This window comes from Antennarius striatus, chromosome 3 (assembly GCF_040054535.1).
Source record: "Antennarius striatus isolate MH-2024 chromosome 3, ASM4005453v1, whole genome shotgun sequence".
NCBI classification, from domain to species: Eukaryota; Metazoa; Chordata; class Actinopteri; order Lophiiformes; family Antennariidae; genus Antennarius; species Antennarius striatus.
Window position 1 is genome coordinate 4,438,510 of NC_090778.1, and position 16,118 is coordinate 4,454,627.

General features: G+C 42.0%; 1 protein-coding gene across 1 annotated transcript in view; it reads right to left on the reverse strand.

Moving 5' to 3' along the window:
• Positions 1-607: 607 nt before the first annotated feature.
• Positions 608-16,118, reverse strand: part of dnah2 (dynein, axonemal, heavy chain 2) — a 46,082-nt gene continuing 30,571 nt past the window's right edge. The window contains exons 53-87 of the mRNA XM_068310065.1: positions 15,809-15,939; positions 15,313-15,462; positions 15,038-15,205; positions 14,711-14,871; positions 13,654-13,793; positions 13,144-13,276; positions 12,502-12,641; positions 11,271-11,481; positions 10,942-11,058; positions 10,499-10,640; positions 9,997-10,166; positions 9,719-9,835; positions 9,460-9,624; positions 9,231-9,353; positions 8,931-9,079; positions 8,736-8,802; positions 7,945-8,095; positions 7,722-7,870; positions 7,392-7,525; positions 6,848-6,992; positions 6,439-6,638; positions 6,147-6,273; positions 5,678-5,864; positions 5,281-5,426; positions 4,957-5,140; positions 4,451-4,641; positions 4,103-4,294; positions 3,808-3,992; positions 3,491-3,725; positions 3,130-3,281; positions 2,883-2,997; positions 1,475-1,651; positions 1,302-1,376; positions 900-1,050; positions 608-777 (exon numbers count right to left, since the gene is read on the reverse strand). Of these exons, the coding sequence (XP_068166166.1) occupies positions 623-777; positions 900-1,050; positions 1,302-1,376; positions 1,475-1,651; positions 2,883-2,997; positions 3,130-3,281; positions 3,491-3,725; positions 3,808-3,992; positions 4,103-4,294; positions 4,451-4,641; positions 4,957-5,140; positions 5,281-5,426; positions 5,678-5,864; positions 6,147-6,273; positions 6,439-6,638; positions 6,848-6,992; positions 7,392-7,525; positions 7,722-7,870; positions 7,945-8,095; positions 8,736-8,802; positions 8,931-9,079; positions 9,231-9,353; positions 9,460-9,624; positions 9,719-9,835; positions 9,997-10,166; positions 10,499-10,640; positions 10,942-11,058; positions 11,271-11,481; positions 12,502-12,641; positions 13,144-13,276; positions 13,654-13,793; positions 14,711-14,871; positions 15,038-15,205; positions 15,313-15,462; positions 15,809-15,939 (5,335 nt within the window). The 3' untranslated portion in view covers positions 608-622. The remainder of the gene's footprint in view (positions 778-899; positions 1,051-1,301; positions 1,377-1,474; positions 1,652-2,882; positions 2,998-3,129; positions 3,282-3,490; positions 3,726-3,807; positions 3,993-4,102; positions 4,295-4,450; positions 4,642-4,956; positions 5,141-5,280; positions 5,427-5,677; positions 5,865-6,146; positions 6,274-6,438; positions 6,639-6,847; positions 6,993-7,391; positions 7,526-7,721; positions 7,871-7,944; positions 8,096-8,735; positions 8,803-8,930; positions 9,080-9,230; positions 9,354-9,459; positions 9,625-9,718; positions 9,836-9,996; positions 10,167-10,498; positions 10,641-10,941; positions 11,059-11,270; positions 11,482-12,501; positions 12,642-13,143; positions 13,277-13,653; positions 13,794-14,710; positions 14,872-15,037; positions 15,206-15,312; positions 15,463-15,808; positions 15,940-16,118) is intronic.

Below are 16,118 nucleotides of genomic sequence, written 5' to 3' on the forward strand. Positions count from 1 at the left end.
CCTGCACTGTGAGGGAACGGGAACATATAGTTAACAGACAGATGCGATAGCCAGTCAGTTGGCCAATTGCACAGACAACAATATACCTGTTTTACATCCTAAGATTGTTTAAAATGTTTTCCTAAATGAAGTGTGGCCCAGAATAAAAAATGTTTTATTCTGGGCTCTGCTGCTAAAAGCAATTCAACTCTTTTCTTTTGATTTTCCATTAAGTCAAAGTTCCTGGTACCTACGTCTTTGGTGCAATCTCTCTCACAGTTTCATACAGGCTGAGCAGGAACTAAAAGGTGATCTGAACACACTGCAGGCCACTGATGAGTCAGAGAAGGATCACATAGGATATTTATGATTTGCTTTCAGGATGTTTTATTCTGTGGAGACAAAAAACAGAAAACCTCAACCTGAAAAACCACCTAGAAGCAGATTAATCGAGGTTGTCACAACCATGACAACAATGTTTTGTCATAGTTGTTAGGTGACAGGGTTGATGAGTGTATGCTTCACCAACACAGAACAGGAAGTGGTGGTTGATAGACGAGGTGTGTTATTTTATTATTACAGTTTAAATATTACATCACTTCACTCAACAAGGTGCATGTTGAAAACTGCTCAGTTCAGGCCTTCAGTGGTCTAGACTCATGAGAAGAGCCGTCCCTCTCTTGACCCAGTGATCCGGACTCACATCTCCTGATCTGAGCTCCACGCTGATCACAAAAGACACTGGGCCTACCCCGCCCGAACGTATGGGGTAGTAGTAACATGGACACAGATATGTGTCTGCAAGCATATGAGCAGGAGTAACGATGACATGACAGCACAAACGACATGCAAACAATAAATTGAACATCAAAAAATGTAATAAAATGAATTGGATGAAAGAAGTTCTATGAATGACTTACTCTTGGCTGTCTTCTTCCGGTTTTCTACTGGTTTGAACTGGATGGTGGGCATGGAACAGACCAACTGCATGGGTTGTGCCTCCACCAGACTGGAGTTCTTCTTGTCCCAACTAGCCCCCTCTAGGAACAAACCTCTGACATACACCCCATCCTTATGAGGAGAGGTCAGCAGGCAGACAGAGTAAAATCAAATGCAGCGACCGACAAATAAAACAAATGAAAAACATTCTGAAAGTCAAACAGTCTGACAAAATTTTAAAAGCGCTTACAAACTCATATTTGAGGGAGAGGGATGAGAGGAGTGATGACGATGATGGCTGAGAGCGAACCCTCAGAAAAATGAGCAGTTTTTTTTTTTTTTTAAATATTAGTGGAAACAGAAATGTGTGTACAGACAGTCACCTTTGCAGTGTAAAGGAGATTGCTGTCATCCACAGTGGACACTAGAAACTCCCAAGATAGCGTGTCCACCGACACCTGAAACAACAGTTAGACCAGGTCACCTCAGGTCATTCATTGCTCTAGGTTTTCCAACATTGGGGTGTCTGTGTTTCTGTGGGTGGAGTGACTCTCACATTGTGCCGTCTAGCATAGGACTGCAGCACAGCAGTAAGGAAACCGTTGGGAAACGTGAAGCCAGAAAGCCAGAACAGCTGTGGCTGCTGGAGCGTCTCCGCCCAGTCAGCAAACTGGTTGACCCTCTGGCGAAGATCCCTGGTCCACGCTGCCAGAGGCTTCAGTGAGGGGTAAGTCTGGGGACAGAGCAGAGGACACAGATTTACTCAGTGTAATTATCTGAAAAATGTGCCATCAATCTGGTTTGGCTCCAACTTTAATCTGATTGCTGTTCCCAGATCAGCTTTGCAGGTTGAAGCCTTGTTATGGACGATTTTCTTCAACTTCCACCACAGATTTTCAATCGAACTGAAATCCAGACTATTTATAAAAATGTTTTCACGGTTGTTGCTCTATGGTAAGACGCATTAACATCTTGAAGAATGATTTCATCCTCCCCAAACATCCTTTGTGAAAATTTGCACATTCTCTTCAAGCAGTCGTTTTCATAAATCTCATTGGAACTGCAGCATCATTATCTTGCCCAATGCTGATATGCAATTCATCCCTGAATATGACTTCTGTCTATTCATCCACAGTCCACGATTGCTTCTCCTTATCCCGTTGGAACCTCTTTTTTTTTCTGTTAATTTTCTGTTAAGCGTTAATGATGGCTTTTTTTCATCTTTTTTTTTAAATGTAAATCCCATTTCCTTTAGGTGGTGTCTTACAGTCTTACACAGACGTTGACTCCCATTTGTTAATCATTTGTTTTGCTTTGTATTTTCTGTTTTCAAGACGTATTTCTTTAAGATTTCTGTCTTGATGCTTTGATGTTTCCCTTGTTCCAACACTATTTCTACCACAATGCTTGCTTTAACAACCTTCCCATGTTGTTTGTACTTTGGCCAGATTTTAGATGCAGCTGACTGAACAACTAACATCTTTGTAACACTGCGTGATGATTTACCCTCAGTAAGAAGTTTAGTAATCCCTCTCCTTTGTTTCAGTTGACATCTGTCTCACTGGAGCCATGATTCTTGTCACTCCACTTTGAGCAACAGCTCTCCATGGTGTGATCCCTCCTTTTTAACAGCAGACTAACAAACAGATCTAAACTGATGCAGGTGTCAATTTGGGGAATGAAAATGTATTTACATAGCATGTGATTCCATCAGTTTTTTTCCTCAGAATAAATTTTTTCCTCTGCGTGGTCTAAAAAAGTAACTGTTACCGACTACCACAAAGGTTTGTCTGGTTTCTTTTAGTGTTTCCATAAAACAAGAAAATGGTCATTTAAAATTACTGAAGTTTTGTGTCGTGACTGTGATCTGCTTTTTTTCTACAAAATCAAACAACAGAATGAACATCATCCCATCGTTTCTGCCAGGAGTTGGATTTATTCTTTATGTCTAGCTGTGTTTTTACCTTCCCCCACAGTGGGGGCACACGACCGTCATGGATGCACTGGAACATCTCCTCCAGGCTGGATGTCATCACCACTAAACCTCTGATGCCCTTCTCCAGCTCGGCCAGGGAGGAACTGAAATACAGCAACAGACGTGCCATCGTTGATGCAGCAGTTTAGTCATGACATTGGAACGGTTTGAGAAAGTATACGACACACACTCCTGTCCCACTCATTTCAGCACGCACACGCAGAGAGCGTTCATACTTAATGGTGTCCAGCAGAGCGTTGTATCTCTGGATCTCCTGCAGCAGGACCACATTCAGTGGTAAGGGGCTCTCCTGGAGCAGCAGCCTGGTGGCTTCGTAGTCGATCACTTCTGGGATCATTGCCTGAACCTCTGGCAGCAGCTCTAACACCTGGAAGCGCCAGAGAGAACACAACTACATGAAACTGGAGCACCCCAATGGATTCGATTGTTGGTGAGTATGAGTGAGTATAGTTATAAGCCTCATTAATCAATCTCTAGTTTATAAGTAGTCAAAACCCAAATTTGTATTCACTTATTAATTTAGGGATGATGTGAGAGAGAAAGTAAATTAAATCTATTTAATGCCCCCCGCCCCACCTTATCTTCTCGGCTGGTCTTGGCCCCTGCAGCTGTGGAACTTGCGACCTGAGGCTGCAGGGAGAGTAGGATGTCGAACAGCGACCTTGTCTCTCCGATCTGGCTCGTAATGTCGGCGTTAGAGTGCTGGCCGAACACCTCGGGGTGCTCTGTGGACGGAAGCATGTTGATGTACTCCTTGTATGAGGACAGGGGGCCGTCGCGAGGGATGTAATAAGAGGTCAAGGAGGACAACCTGACAGAAAAAGGTGACAGAATGCTGATGTTGAGTAGGAGGTACCTTCATGCAGCAGTGTATATGTGTTACGGTGTCTCACTTGAAGAATGGCTGGTTGATGGCAGCGTCACAGAAATATTCATTGATGTATGTGGTTAGAAGACGTCTGTCCCACTCATCTGTGACGTGGCCTCCATAGTTGACCCCAGCGATGAGGTACTTCAGTGCATCCCAGGGAATCTCCTCATAACCATCCAGGTACAGCCTCAGCAGACTCTCACTCACCTGGGGGCATCAAGACATCAACCATAACCAACTGTTTCCATCCAGATTATCCTGCTCCTCCCGTCTTTGATGTGTTTGTTCAAACAGCTGTCACTGTTTGAGGCTCTGACCTCAAAGTCTGAATCGTTGAAGCCATAGACGATGTTCCAGCCCAGCTGGAGAAACTTCTTCCTTTCCAGCAGGATGCTGTGAAAGAAGCTGAGGGAGAAGAGCAGCTTCCTGTAGAGGACGGGCTTTGAGCAGCGATTGAGCTGATCCTCCGTCACTAGTTGGTACAATCGCCTCATGTTGGCTTTCACACCCTGAGGACAGCAGGAAACAGAGTTAACATAAAGAATATACGCATCTCATTGTATGTGTGAGAAAATAAAAGTCAACATGCAAACACCTTCTGTGTACATATGCTACCCTCATCATCTAAGTTTGCCTGTACGGTAGATATTTGCAGACGGAAGCACCTTTGGTGGTTCAGTGGTCATTTTGATGCCGGCCTGCAGGATCGTAATGGGAAACTCAGGGTGAGGTGAAGAGCTGAGCCACAGTCTGAAGTTTGGGTGGGGTTTCTCCACCTGCAGCTGCTCCACCAGCTTGTCCAGTTCAGGCATCCATGAGAGGGAGAGGTGGCAGTTGGCGAGGAACACCCAGTGGCCTGGTGAAAGAAATATCTACTTGTTTTTTTCTGCATTCACAGTGACCATAGGAAGAGTGGAAATGCATCATGTAAGCACTTTATGAAACACTTTAACACATCCCAGTTGACAGAGTGAGACTGAGACCTGGTTCAGACCTGCATCAACATACTGTACATCTCTTCACAGTTGACAGAATGTGGCAAAACGGGGCCAAAACTCTGAACTACGTCCTCAATGTAGATGAATTCATACTTGTGATCGGTTCACTGAGGACAAAAGTTAAAGCCAGGCCTAAAACAGCAAAGAGATACAGAACACGGGTGATGTCCCACCGTTTTTGACGCCCTCCTCTATCATTCTCCTAGCGACAGGGGCCTGCCCCTGGCCCAGAGAGAGAGCATGGAAGCGCTTGTTCATGCCGGAGCTCTCGGCCAGCTGCAGCAGGGCTCCTGTGGGGTCCACCCCAGGGGACAGGACAAAGATGAGGGGAGTGTTGCATGTGGACTCCTCCACAACCTGGGCAGAAAGACTGGAAGAGTCAGCACATCTGAAGCTGAAAAGACACTGTGACACAGAGAACGTTTTGCTTCCTTCATATGATTTTTTTCTACACTAATCCTCCAGACAGAAGAAACAGGACAACAGCCAACACTCACAGACTTCACGTCCAGAGCGGGCGGCTCCACGTAGCGAGGGCCCATCTTATTAACGATGAAGGAGGAGACGCACAAAGAGACGCGGTCTTGACGCAGGGAGCGCACTATCAGCATCCTCTGGAGGTCATTACAGTCATTCCATTCACCTGGATGCAGAATTCAAACAGGTAGAAGGCAGTGAACCGGACTGGTGGTGTCTAGTCCATCTGCAACCTCTTTATTGATGCAGTTTGGCAGTTTGTTGGATTTAATTTCTAAGGGGACAAAAACTTTTTCACCCTGTAAACATATTACACATTACACACAAAGCAAAACCAGAAAGCCTTTCAAGGTATGACACCTTCTGTATTCACAGTACCACACACAGTATCAAACTCCGGACGAAACACACACACACCTGGTAGTGTGGCGTTCTCTGGCTCAGTGCTGGTGAACCAAAGCTTCCAATCTCGAGAGTTCTGCTCAAAGGACGCCATGATGCCGTGGAAATTGGATAACTTATCTAGTTCTGTGATGTTGTCCCAGCTGGAGTCTGCCAGCCAGCTGTTGCAGGGGTTGTCCATCTGTTCCTCCTTGTCAAGTACCTTGAAACACAGACGTCAATTATATGAATGTCCCTTCAGTCAAATACCATGTATCACATCAATCATGGACAAAAAGAAGAAAGAAATGCAGAAAAATCTGATGATGGGAAATTACATCAAAACAGAATCTGAGGGGAAGCCTTGGGTTTCTTTTTTTTAATGTTTAAGTATTTGAACAAGCTCACATCAGAATGTGTTCACACCATTTGAAAATGAAGGTATTTTGGTTGTTCGAGTATCTCAAATCAAATAAAGCAAAAACAAATGTTTGTGATTCCTTACGAGTCCTCCTCGGAGGAAGAAGTTATACTCGTCCATGTTGAGATTTCTTGCTGCCTCCAAGATTTTAATACACATCTGGAAGCTGAAGAGCAGCTTGTGGACCTCAAATAAACCACGACAGGTGTATCTGAAGAGGATAGTAATTTGAAACATGAACTGACAAGTTATGACACAAATCCATTCATTTATATAATGTGATAAATACTGTGATGGGACAGAATGCCTCCAGATAGATACAGTGTGTAGTAAAGGGCCCTGGGCCTTTTTTCTCACCATTTTTTTCATCACCCACCTGTATACTGAATATGTATGGTAGTCGTTCAGGTTGATGATCCTTTCCTCCAGCTTGTGGCTGTGCTTACTCTTATCTATGCTGAGGTTAAACAGGTTAATGTAGGCATCCAGTGAAAACTGGTACATGGGGTCGATGTGACCCATGTGGTTTAGGATCGAGAAGAGAATGGAGGCTCGCTGAGCACATGGGCGGTAGGCCTGATAAGAAAAAGAAAGGTTATTTAAATTTCCTTCATATGAATCTCCCATCCTCTCAGGGTCGGAGGGTAAAAGTCCCATCTCAATTTTCCAGACATCCAAGTGTTGCTTATAATTCTTTATTTTGTCTTACCTACGGGAAAAAACTACAATTATTCAGTATATCATTTATCAAATCTTAATCCCATGACATCGTTCATACACCAAACCTCTCTGGCAGAGTCGATCTGGATCTCGGTCTGCTCGCTGCTCTTCAGCTGCTCTGAAACCTCATTAGCTGTGACTTTGCTGGTCTGTAGGGTGTTCACCAGCTGTTCATCATCCAGCAGAGATCCCGTTGCCTCATTCAGCAGCCTGGCAGAGCAAATGCAGGTCATGAAAACAACTGTAGAATTAAACCAAGTGAAACCCTGCCACGCTAACAGACGAAGAAACACATTTGTAAGCACAAATGGAAACTTGAAAATGACACACTGTAAGAATAACTCATATAACTCCTTGAGAAGTTTATTTATTTTAACAGCTGATTTGAGACAAAATTTTCAAAAACCTTCAACAAAAAGGCAAAAATTGGGACTGGAGGTGCAGCTATCAGTACTGGTCCTCAGGATGTGTTTACCACAACCAGAATAACAACAGATGTAACTGTTATTAGTATTCCAGATTTGATGTATTTCATTAATTCTGCTATGACTGTAATAATATTATTATGGATAGGGTGAAAGGTCACAGTTTCAGAACAATGAGATGAACCTGAGGATCTTGTCCTCCAACTCCTGCAGGCTTTTCTTCCTAGAGGCGATGCTGATCACCAAAGCATCCTTCTGTTCCTCCAGCTCTGGGCGCTCCTTACGTACCACAATTCCCAGTAGCTGGGCTTCCAAACTCTAGACACACACACACACACACACACACACACACACACACACACACACACACACACACACACACACACACACACACACACACACACACACACACACACACACTTGAGAGGAGTATTCCAGATATTCCACTTCTTATGCACTCATGGCGAATGTTTAGCTCCGTCATTCCCTCACACACACACTCACACATACACACCTGCTCCTTGACAGTGAAGTTGACTATGGTGGTCTTCGTACAAATCTCTGGTGTATAGTGGGGGTTGGACAGCTTGGTGGTGATGTACAAACGAAACTCTGGACTGTACTCTACCTCCTTATCACCCAGTTTCAGCAGCAGCCTGCCACCTGAGGTACACAACAGATTCAGGAGTCTCTCATATTTAAGTTTTAAAAAATTCTGTTTGTGAACAGTGTCTGACCTATCTTCGTCAGGGACTTGTTGAGAATTGGATTTAGGGAGGGCTCCAACTTCCCCTGGACATTCTGCAGCAGAACAGGATTCCCAAACTGGATGGCTTTCTCCAACACCTGAAGGTAGTCTGGCATTTGAAAATCTATTACTTTCAGACCCTGCAGATGTAGACACACAAACGTACAGGATGAAAGAAAGATCAAGAGAGAACTGAGCACACACAATATAACACAGTCTATTACACACACACACACACACACACACACACACACACACACACACACACACACACACACACACACACACACACACACACACACACACACACACACACACACACACACATTCAAACAATAACAATAACATCTCTAAAAATGTGTCACGTTAAATTCAGCCTAAGGGTATTTTTTAGTGTTTCTTTAAGTCAATTTTTATTAGAATTTTTATTATTTATCATATTTATAGTCACTCTGTAGTTGGTTTATTCTATTACCTATATTTTGAATTGATGTAGCAACTGATTGGATACAGTGTATTCTACTTTATTCACTACTCACCATACCTACATTTAAAAATAATAGAGTAATAGAGCAGAGTACCTGCTCTTAAGTAGGATATAAAAAATATGTATTTTTAGTGGTGCAGGTGCTATTAAAACGGAGCGTTCTTCGACCCATAAAGGTTTCTCTGGTCCAAAAAATACATAAATATCCATAACTGTTACAGAAATGTAAATCTCAACAGAAATAACTAATAATAAATGAATCAGCATTTCAGACTGGCTGAGATGAGACTTACTCCCTTCATCTCCATATTCCTGATCCACTTCAGAGCTTGGCCTTGAGGGTCTATTATCAGCGGCCATCTGAAAAAAATTAATAATCAATAAAACAAGCCAACATAACCAAATCTAAATCCAATTAGAACAGACAATTACATAACTTTGCTGAAGTAACCAGCAGCTAACCTAAACAGGGTATCTATGGTACAGACCGCTTTCCACGGGTAACGATGACTCCATTCTCAGTAGAGAAGGGATCGGAGGGGAGGCCCTGAATCTGCCAGTCCCTCACTGTGGTGGACTTGGACAGAAAAGCTGCAAAACTGAATCCTGGTGAACACGGGATTGTTGAGTCCTGAACCTAAAGACAGACAAAACAGGCAACCAAATAAAGTGAGGTTGTTGGCATAGCCAGCTGTCTATATACACTGTATATGTATACACACAAGCGCGAACACACACACACACACACACACACACGGACACACACACACAGGAGTTGTGTGTGTCACCTCCTTCATCCAGATGGCAAGCAGGTCATCTCTATAGCTGGAAGGGAAGGGCCCCATGTAGGAGAGGAAAGATGCCGCTAGCAAACAGTCTCCTACCAGGAATCCTATGTTTGTCTCAAGATCCTGAAGCACATACATCCAAATTAAGCGGACAAGTGCATGACTCAGGAAGAAGTCCTGAACAGGACTAGGGCTATTATTTTGGTGTGTGGTTACAGTTGTGGCTTACAGTTACTCTCTCCTCCCAGCGGACTCTCTCCCCTGCGAGCCCAGTCACCAGTTTATCAGCCCGGTCCAGTTTCACCTCCATCTCTCTGGCTTTCTGCCTCAAACTCTCCTTCATGGCCAGCTTCTCATTGTACTGCTTCTCCAGCTCCTCTAGCCTCTCACCCACCTGTTTGCAAATTTGTCAACATGAACATCTCAAGACTCCCTGCAATACTGTTGAATTCCTTTGCCTTGGTTGGAACTGTGGCTAAATTCCACACCTCTTGAAGTTTTTTCTGTGCTTCAGCCAGTGCTGACTGCTTCTCTGCTAGCTGGGACAATGCAGTGTCCAGTTGGATCCGCTTGGGCTGCACCACCCTATAGTGCCGTCCGTAAACCTGCATAAAGATGCATCCAGTTATTTTTGCTCAGATAGTTATTTGACAAAGGGGACTCTCAGTGTTTTGTAATTCCTCCTTTGCTGCATGCAATAAACACATTCTGGTAAACATCTACTAGTGTGTGTCCACAGGTTCGTATCCATTCAATCCTCTCTTACCTCAATTGCTCTGACCCACATGCAGAGGGACTTAGCAGCCAGCGAAACCTTGCCGATGATGTTAGGCATGAAGTTTTCGTTCTTGCAGTACTGGCCGATATTCTTCAGCACGCGGTCCGATATGTTGTCCTTGTCAAAGTTGATTAATGTTTTTATGAAGGTGGACTCCCCTTCCAGAAAATATTTAAAGATCACGTCACATTTTCTTTAAATTGCAGACTCACAGTTATCTCTTAATCCATTGATTCAAAGGCAAATAAAAGCAGTCCTGCACCTGTTTCATTGACACTCCTTGGAGAAATAATCTGTTATGAATTTTACATCTTATATATTACTACAATGTTTGTAGATTACTACAATTTAGTTGTCATTTTGCCCACATCCCTTCTTTCCAGTTTCATTCTGACACCCTTTCTTTCAGTATTGTCATTTATTGAGTGTCAAAAGTACAGTACAGTAATCTCTCTCTCCATCTGATCTCTGTGGTGTTGATGTATCTCACCTAGCTGTCTCTTGGCCTCTGCCCAGGTCGGTTCTTTGCCCAGTAAGGTCATGACAGCCTGTAGCACCGTCTCCACCAAGGCTGGAGGATGACCGTATGACTTGATCTCTCTCATGTCCTTCTTATCCAAAGTCTGCAGCGCCTGTGTGCAACAACATAGGGAGGGAAAGAATGTGTGGATGTGAGTCAGCAGGACGATTATTGTTAAGTATGATTTAGTGGCGATCTTATTTTGACGTTTCCTGTTGTGGTTTGATGTGAATGTGAGACAGTGTTCCGTTGAGTGTAGCGTGCTCCTGTTCAATAAAAAGAAGAAAAATGTACTCCGTTCCGCTAATTGTTCACCACGCAGTTGAAGTCGGATATCGTAACAAATATCATTCAAAAGAAGACAGAAGGAAAGACACGGAGGCGGAATTAAAACAATAGCAGGATAGATGTACCTCCATTGCTTTTTCTAAGGCAGGCATGGCCTCGTCCAGGTCTTTCTTTGCATTGTCAGCCATGGCTTTACACTCCAACTTCTCTGCTCCAATTTTTTCACTATTTTCACTCACCACCTTCACAAAAAAGATAAAAACACACTTAACCCAATATGATCTTCCTATAAGCTCACTGTCAAACAACCATCCAAACATAAATCACTAGTCTAAAGCGGTTCGAAGCTACTATACTGATTGGGTCAATCAGGATATAAACCCATTGACAGATTATTGATTAGCTCTATAGAGTAAAGTTATTTGTGTGCCATTAATCATTTTATGGTGCTTACTCTCTGCTGCTTGTCAGCCTCCATCTTCTGCTGTGCGATGACAGACAGATACTTCTCACACTGGATCTGGAACTCGGCCACCTGCTTTTTGGAATCCTCCAGTTCCGTGGACATGGCCTCCACCTTCTCACGTGTGTCACTGATTTTGAAAAGGCCATTACGAAATTTGTCCAGCTGTTCACCGAATTCACTGTGCTTCTCTGCCAACAACCTAGATGGATACACACGTAAAACAGAATCCAATGGTGGATGACACAATTGTGAGTGTTAAGCATTTAGTAAAATTAATTAGACAGACAGAGACATTTGTAATGGAAGAAGATAGATGACACCAATGAGCATATATCATTTTATAACAACAGCAGCATCAACCAGGTTAATGCAAGGTTTCTACTGTTTATGGTTTGTCCTGAAAAATAAAACACCAAATGTAGCTAAGGCACTCCAATCCAATCCATTTTATTTCTATAGCACAATTTAAGTAAACACAAGGTTTCTGAAGTGCTGCACAGTCAATAAATAAAAAATACAACAGATACACCATAAAATAATGAACATAATACAATTAGATAAAATATCAAATAAAAATCCAATAAAATAAGTTAAAAACTGAAGGAGATGGGACTTGAAGATGGAGCGATACCAGTTGATGTTGTTGATGATGCAAATGAGATGAAGGTGGTAAAGTGTGCTGTAATGATATGGGCAGGGGGGGAAAACTATTTTAAAAAAACAACTTTATGTGTTTAATCAATATTTTAAGAGAAATAGTTTGAGTAGTTGTTTTATTAAGTTTGTTAAGCTTTTTATGACCATTAATGTCACAATTGTGTCCCTTTCATGGAGAATTAGAGAATACTGCAGTTGTTTTACCTCTCATCCAAGACGCTTCTTCAGTTCTAGTGGTGGGTGGTCTTGTCTTAGTTTATTAACCCTGTGAGGTGTGACCATTGATTGAGGGTGTTTTCTAATTGCACATGCAGTTCCTATTAGATTTGCACAGAGGAGGAAAGTTGAGTCCTGTGTGTGTCCACACTAGTGAAAGGGTGAGGTCATGCATGCCAAGACTTCCTCTCAAAGTGGGTTGAGTGATCAGTCATCTGGTATTACATGTAGCTATTTTTGCTCAAAAAGGAAGAGTTTTAATATGAGGTCTCAACCAGGTTTGTGTTAAGTTTCTATGTGAAGACAGAAAAGAGAATCAAGAACACATGAATCTTTAGGTGCCTACTTCTTGTATCCAGCCACCAGCTCCAGGTAGTTGGTGGGTGTCACATAGTTATGTCTCCGGAGCTCCAATTTCATCCTTTGAGACACCTGAACTACGGATTGATGAATGGTCACACAGATACTGGCAACCTTTGTCTGGATCTGCAACATGACACACATATGTAAAAGCATTGTTCTGATATTCAAGCAATGAGGATGAATGTTCAGGCGTTTGTTTACTCTTTGTTGAAATATATGGGAACTGATAGGACTGTCACAGCAGGGTTGAGTGTAGATTACAGCTAAAGTTATATATGTTTGGTCTTTTCTTAGGTGTATATATATGTAGAATGAATCTTTTTGTGAACATATTGCTCTTTAACAGCATTAAATTATTAAATTGTGAAATTGGTTTCAAAATGTGTGCTGCAGGTACAACATGAAGACAACATTGAATAGACACAAAATATCAGCTCATTATGCCTCTCCTCCGTCTGCCTTCCTTCCAAGCAAACATCCTCTCCTTTCTGTATTTCCTATTTTTGTTATGGTCACATAAGGTTGAATCGTTCTCACAGGCGTGATGATGCATCAAAGTGTTTAACAGTATAAATTCAAGTACATGTGAATTATGCGATCATGTGTGTCAGCTTGCTTTCCTCACCCCTTCCAAGGATCCTTTCTCCATTCCTTCCAGGTACCTCTCAGCAACCTCCAGCAGAGCATCTTTGGGCCACTCACAGAACCAGTCAATGGAGGTGCAGTTGACTAGCGCTGGGTACTGGAGGATTCGTTTCCTGTTTGTAATAAACAATTACAAATTTTAATATGTCGCTATAAACTACAGCAATGTATACACGAGGTTCTGTGAACTAGTGCAGGGAGGTAAAACTAGGCTAAAAGAATAATAATAATAAAGGTGTGTTCCTGCATGCAAAGTGGATTAGTAATTACAAAAAACTTTTTTTTTTTTAAATTATAGAATGTTGCAATCAGTTACATGCATTTCTAAGGGAATAGGTTCATTGTAAAATATTAAATATAAAAAACAAGAGCAAACAAGATTGAAGTGTTGAGTGGAGAAGAGGTAAAATAGAAACAAAGGAGAAGAGAGGAACACAATGGGATTTATTCTAATATTTATTGTGTTTCTGGAAAGCCTATCAAAACCTACCTGAAGGCCTCTCCGACTGGGCTCAGACACAGAACTATATGTAGGTTGTTCCTGACTCGCTCGATCAAGTAGCTGAACAGGGAGTCGGGGGTCTGAACCACACCATCCCTCTTGGCAGACTCTGATAGAGCATTGCATACCTCAAAATAGGACAGAAACATGTTATAACATTTTTAAATTGGTGATTATAAATGATCCTGCAGATCAGAACAGTCCTATATGAAACAGATATTATCTGACAACATCTATTACCTTTAATAACTATGATATTTTGTGAAGAGCAAAAATTGCATTAAGATTAAAATTCTTGTAAATATTTGATATATGGATGTTTACCAGCAAAAGCTCACTCACTATCATCAAATCAGAATGAACTTTACATTTATCTTAGGGTTTAAATATTTACATACCAGTAACAGAGACTGGGGCAATCAGAAATATGTTAATACTCCTTTAACTTTTCTTTTTGTCAATCATGCTTTCATTAGTCAAGCAGTTTACATCAAAACTTTTGTAGTTAAGGGATGCAGCCTCAGGGGAGAGTATTACCTCCATTTAGACAATCCGTGTGTTACATGGGAACTTTAAGATCCCATATTATGCTTAATTTAATTAATGTCATTCAGCTGCCAGATGTCCAACTACTGGTCTACTGTTTTTGAAATGTCTTGCGCCAAACTGATCCAATATAGTCACTATATTTGGTTGAAGATACTTCTAATCTACTTTGATCAGGAGACCTTATTTGAAGAGGCTGGCCATTGTATGTTAAAGGCTTCCCCTGTCAACACCTGCCAAACACCTTCTAGCTGTGGTTTACATGCCCCATGTGCATGTCTGCGCCACTGTCCACTCGCACTTAGTGGTAGTCCAGTGGTTTTAAACTTTTTTAAACTTTGGTAGGATTAGGGAGGACCACTATGAATATGCAGAGACCTGAAAAATGTATTTTTTATAATAGGACCCCTTTCAATCAAATATACAAATACGTAAACAAATGAAAATTAAACAGGCAGACAGTAGAAGGGTAAAAAAATGATTTTAAGATAATACACACCTCCACAAACTCATCCTGCTTATACAGGTTAGACACCTCTCCAGAGCTCAGAATGTTGTTGATGTCCTCTAGGAAGGACTCGTCCACAATCTGGGTGTCATTGAACAAGAAGACTGTTGGCTTGTTGTCAACGCCAGTCAAATGGTACAGTATCTTGATGTCTGAAAAATGGGACAGGAAAAACATATATTATAACACAGATGCCAGGAACTGACTGTTCTAAAAGATAATTCATCAAAGCTTGAGACCTTCATGTTTACCGTTCAAAATACACAGACTTCCTGTCTCAAGCATCTGTAGACATAAAAACAGTAAATCTGGTCTCACCTTCTCTGAAATCCTGTTTGCTGTACTGCTTGGTGACTTCCACCTGGAACACCTGGTACCCACAGATGTAGGCTGCCATTTTTGATAGGCTCTGTCTGCCAGAGCCACCAATGCCAACTAGCAGCATGTTGCCCCTAAGCTGACTGATCACACGTACTGCACGAATAACTGTGGCGGAAATGAAAAAAATGTTAACCAAATCCTGACTGGACAGAATGGGGAAAGTGGAAATCACTAAAAATGTGTATGCATGGTTGTTGTGTTTTCAGACACACTGTGTTCGATGGCATCTTGGAAGAGCACCAGGTTCATGGGTACTACACCGGGTGTCTGGTTATAGTCCTCCAGCTGGCTTTCCATGAAGACCTTTAGAACCTTCATATCCTGTAGGTCTTCATACACACAAGATTCACTCAGGAAATCACCTGACACACACAACAAACAAAACAACTCAGTATTAATAACTTATCATAATTCATCCATTCATCTTCTAGTACAGGAGACAATCACAATCTTCTTGTCTACAACCACTTATCCTCCTTTTAGATTACAGGTCTGCTGAAACGTATCCCACCTGGCCACGGGCAAAAGGTGGGGTACACCCCTAATGAAAAGCCAGCTCATGGCGGGGCTAACTCATCATAAATAAATCACAAATAAACAAACATTCTGTTAGTGTTACTGTTCTTTTAGTGACAGAATTATGTCATTCAATGGTGTTACACTGAACATGTACCGGTATGTACTCTGTTTGCACAATACTGAAAGTACCAAATACTGGTGGCTGTTTATTTGGACAGATGTTGTGGAAATTGAGGTCGAAGAGTGAGGCTAGTTTCTGCTCCAGCATGGCAAGGAAGGCTTCCCTGTCAGCCTGATCCACAAGCCGGTCTGAGAAAACCCTGGAAACACGTAAACAACAAATACATAATATACGTACACACAGCACTATTACATGAATGTCTCATCTGAAATAAAGCACAAAACTCCTCACATCAGAATACATCATCTGTACCAGCTCAGCATTAATAATGCCATTATAATGGTCACAATGAGCCTGGAACTATGCATGTAAATATGC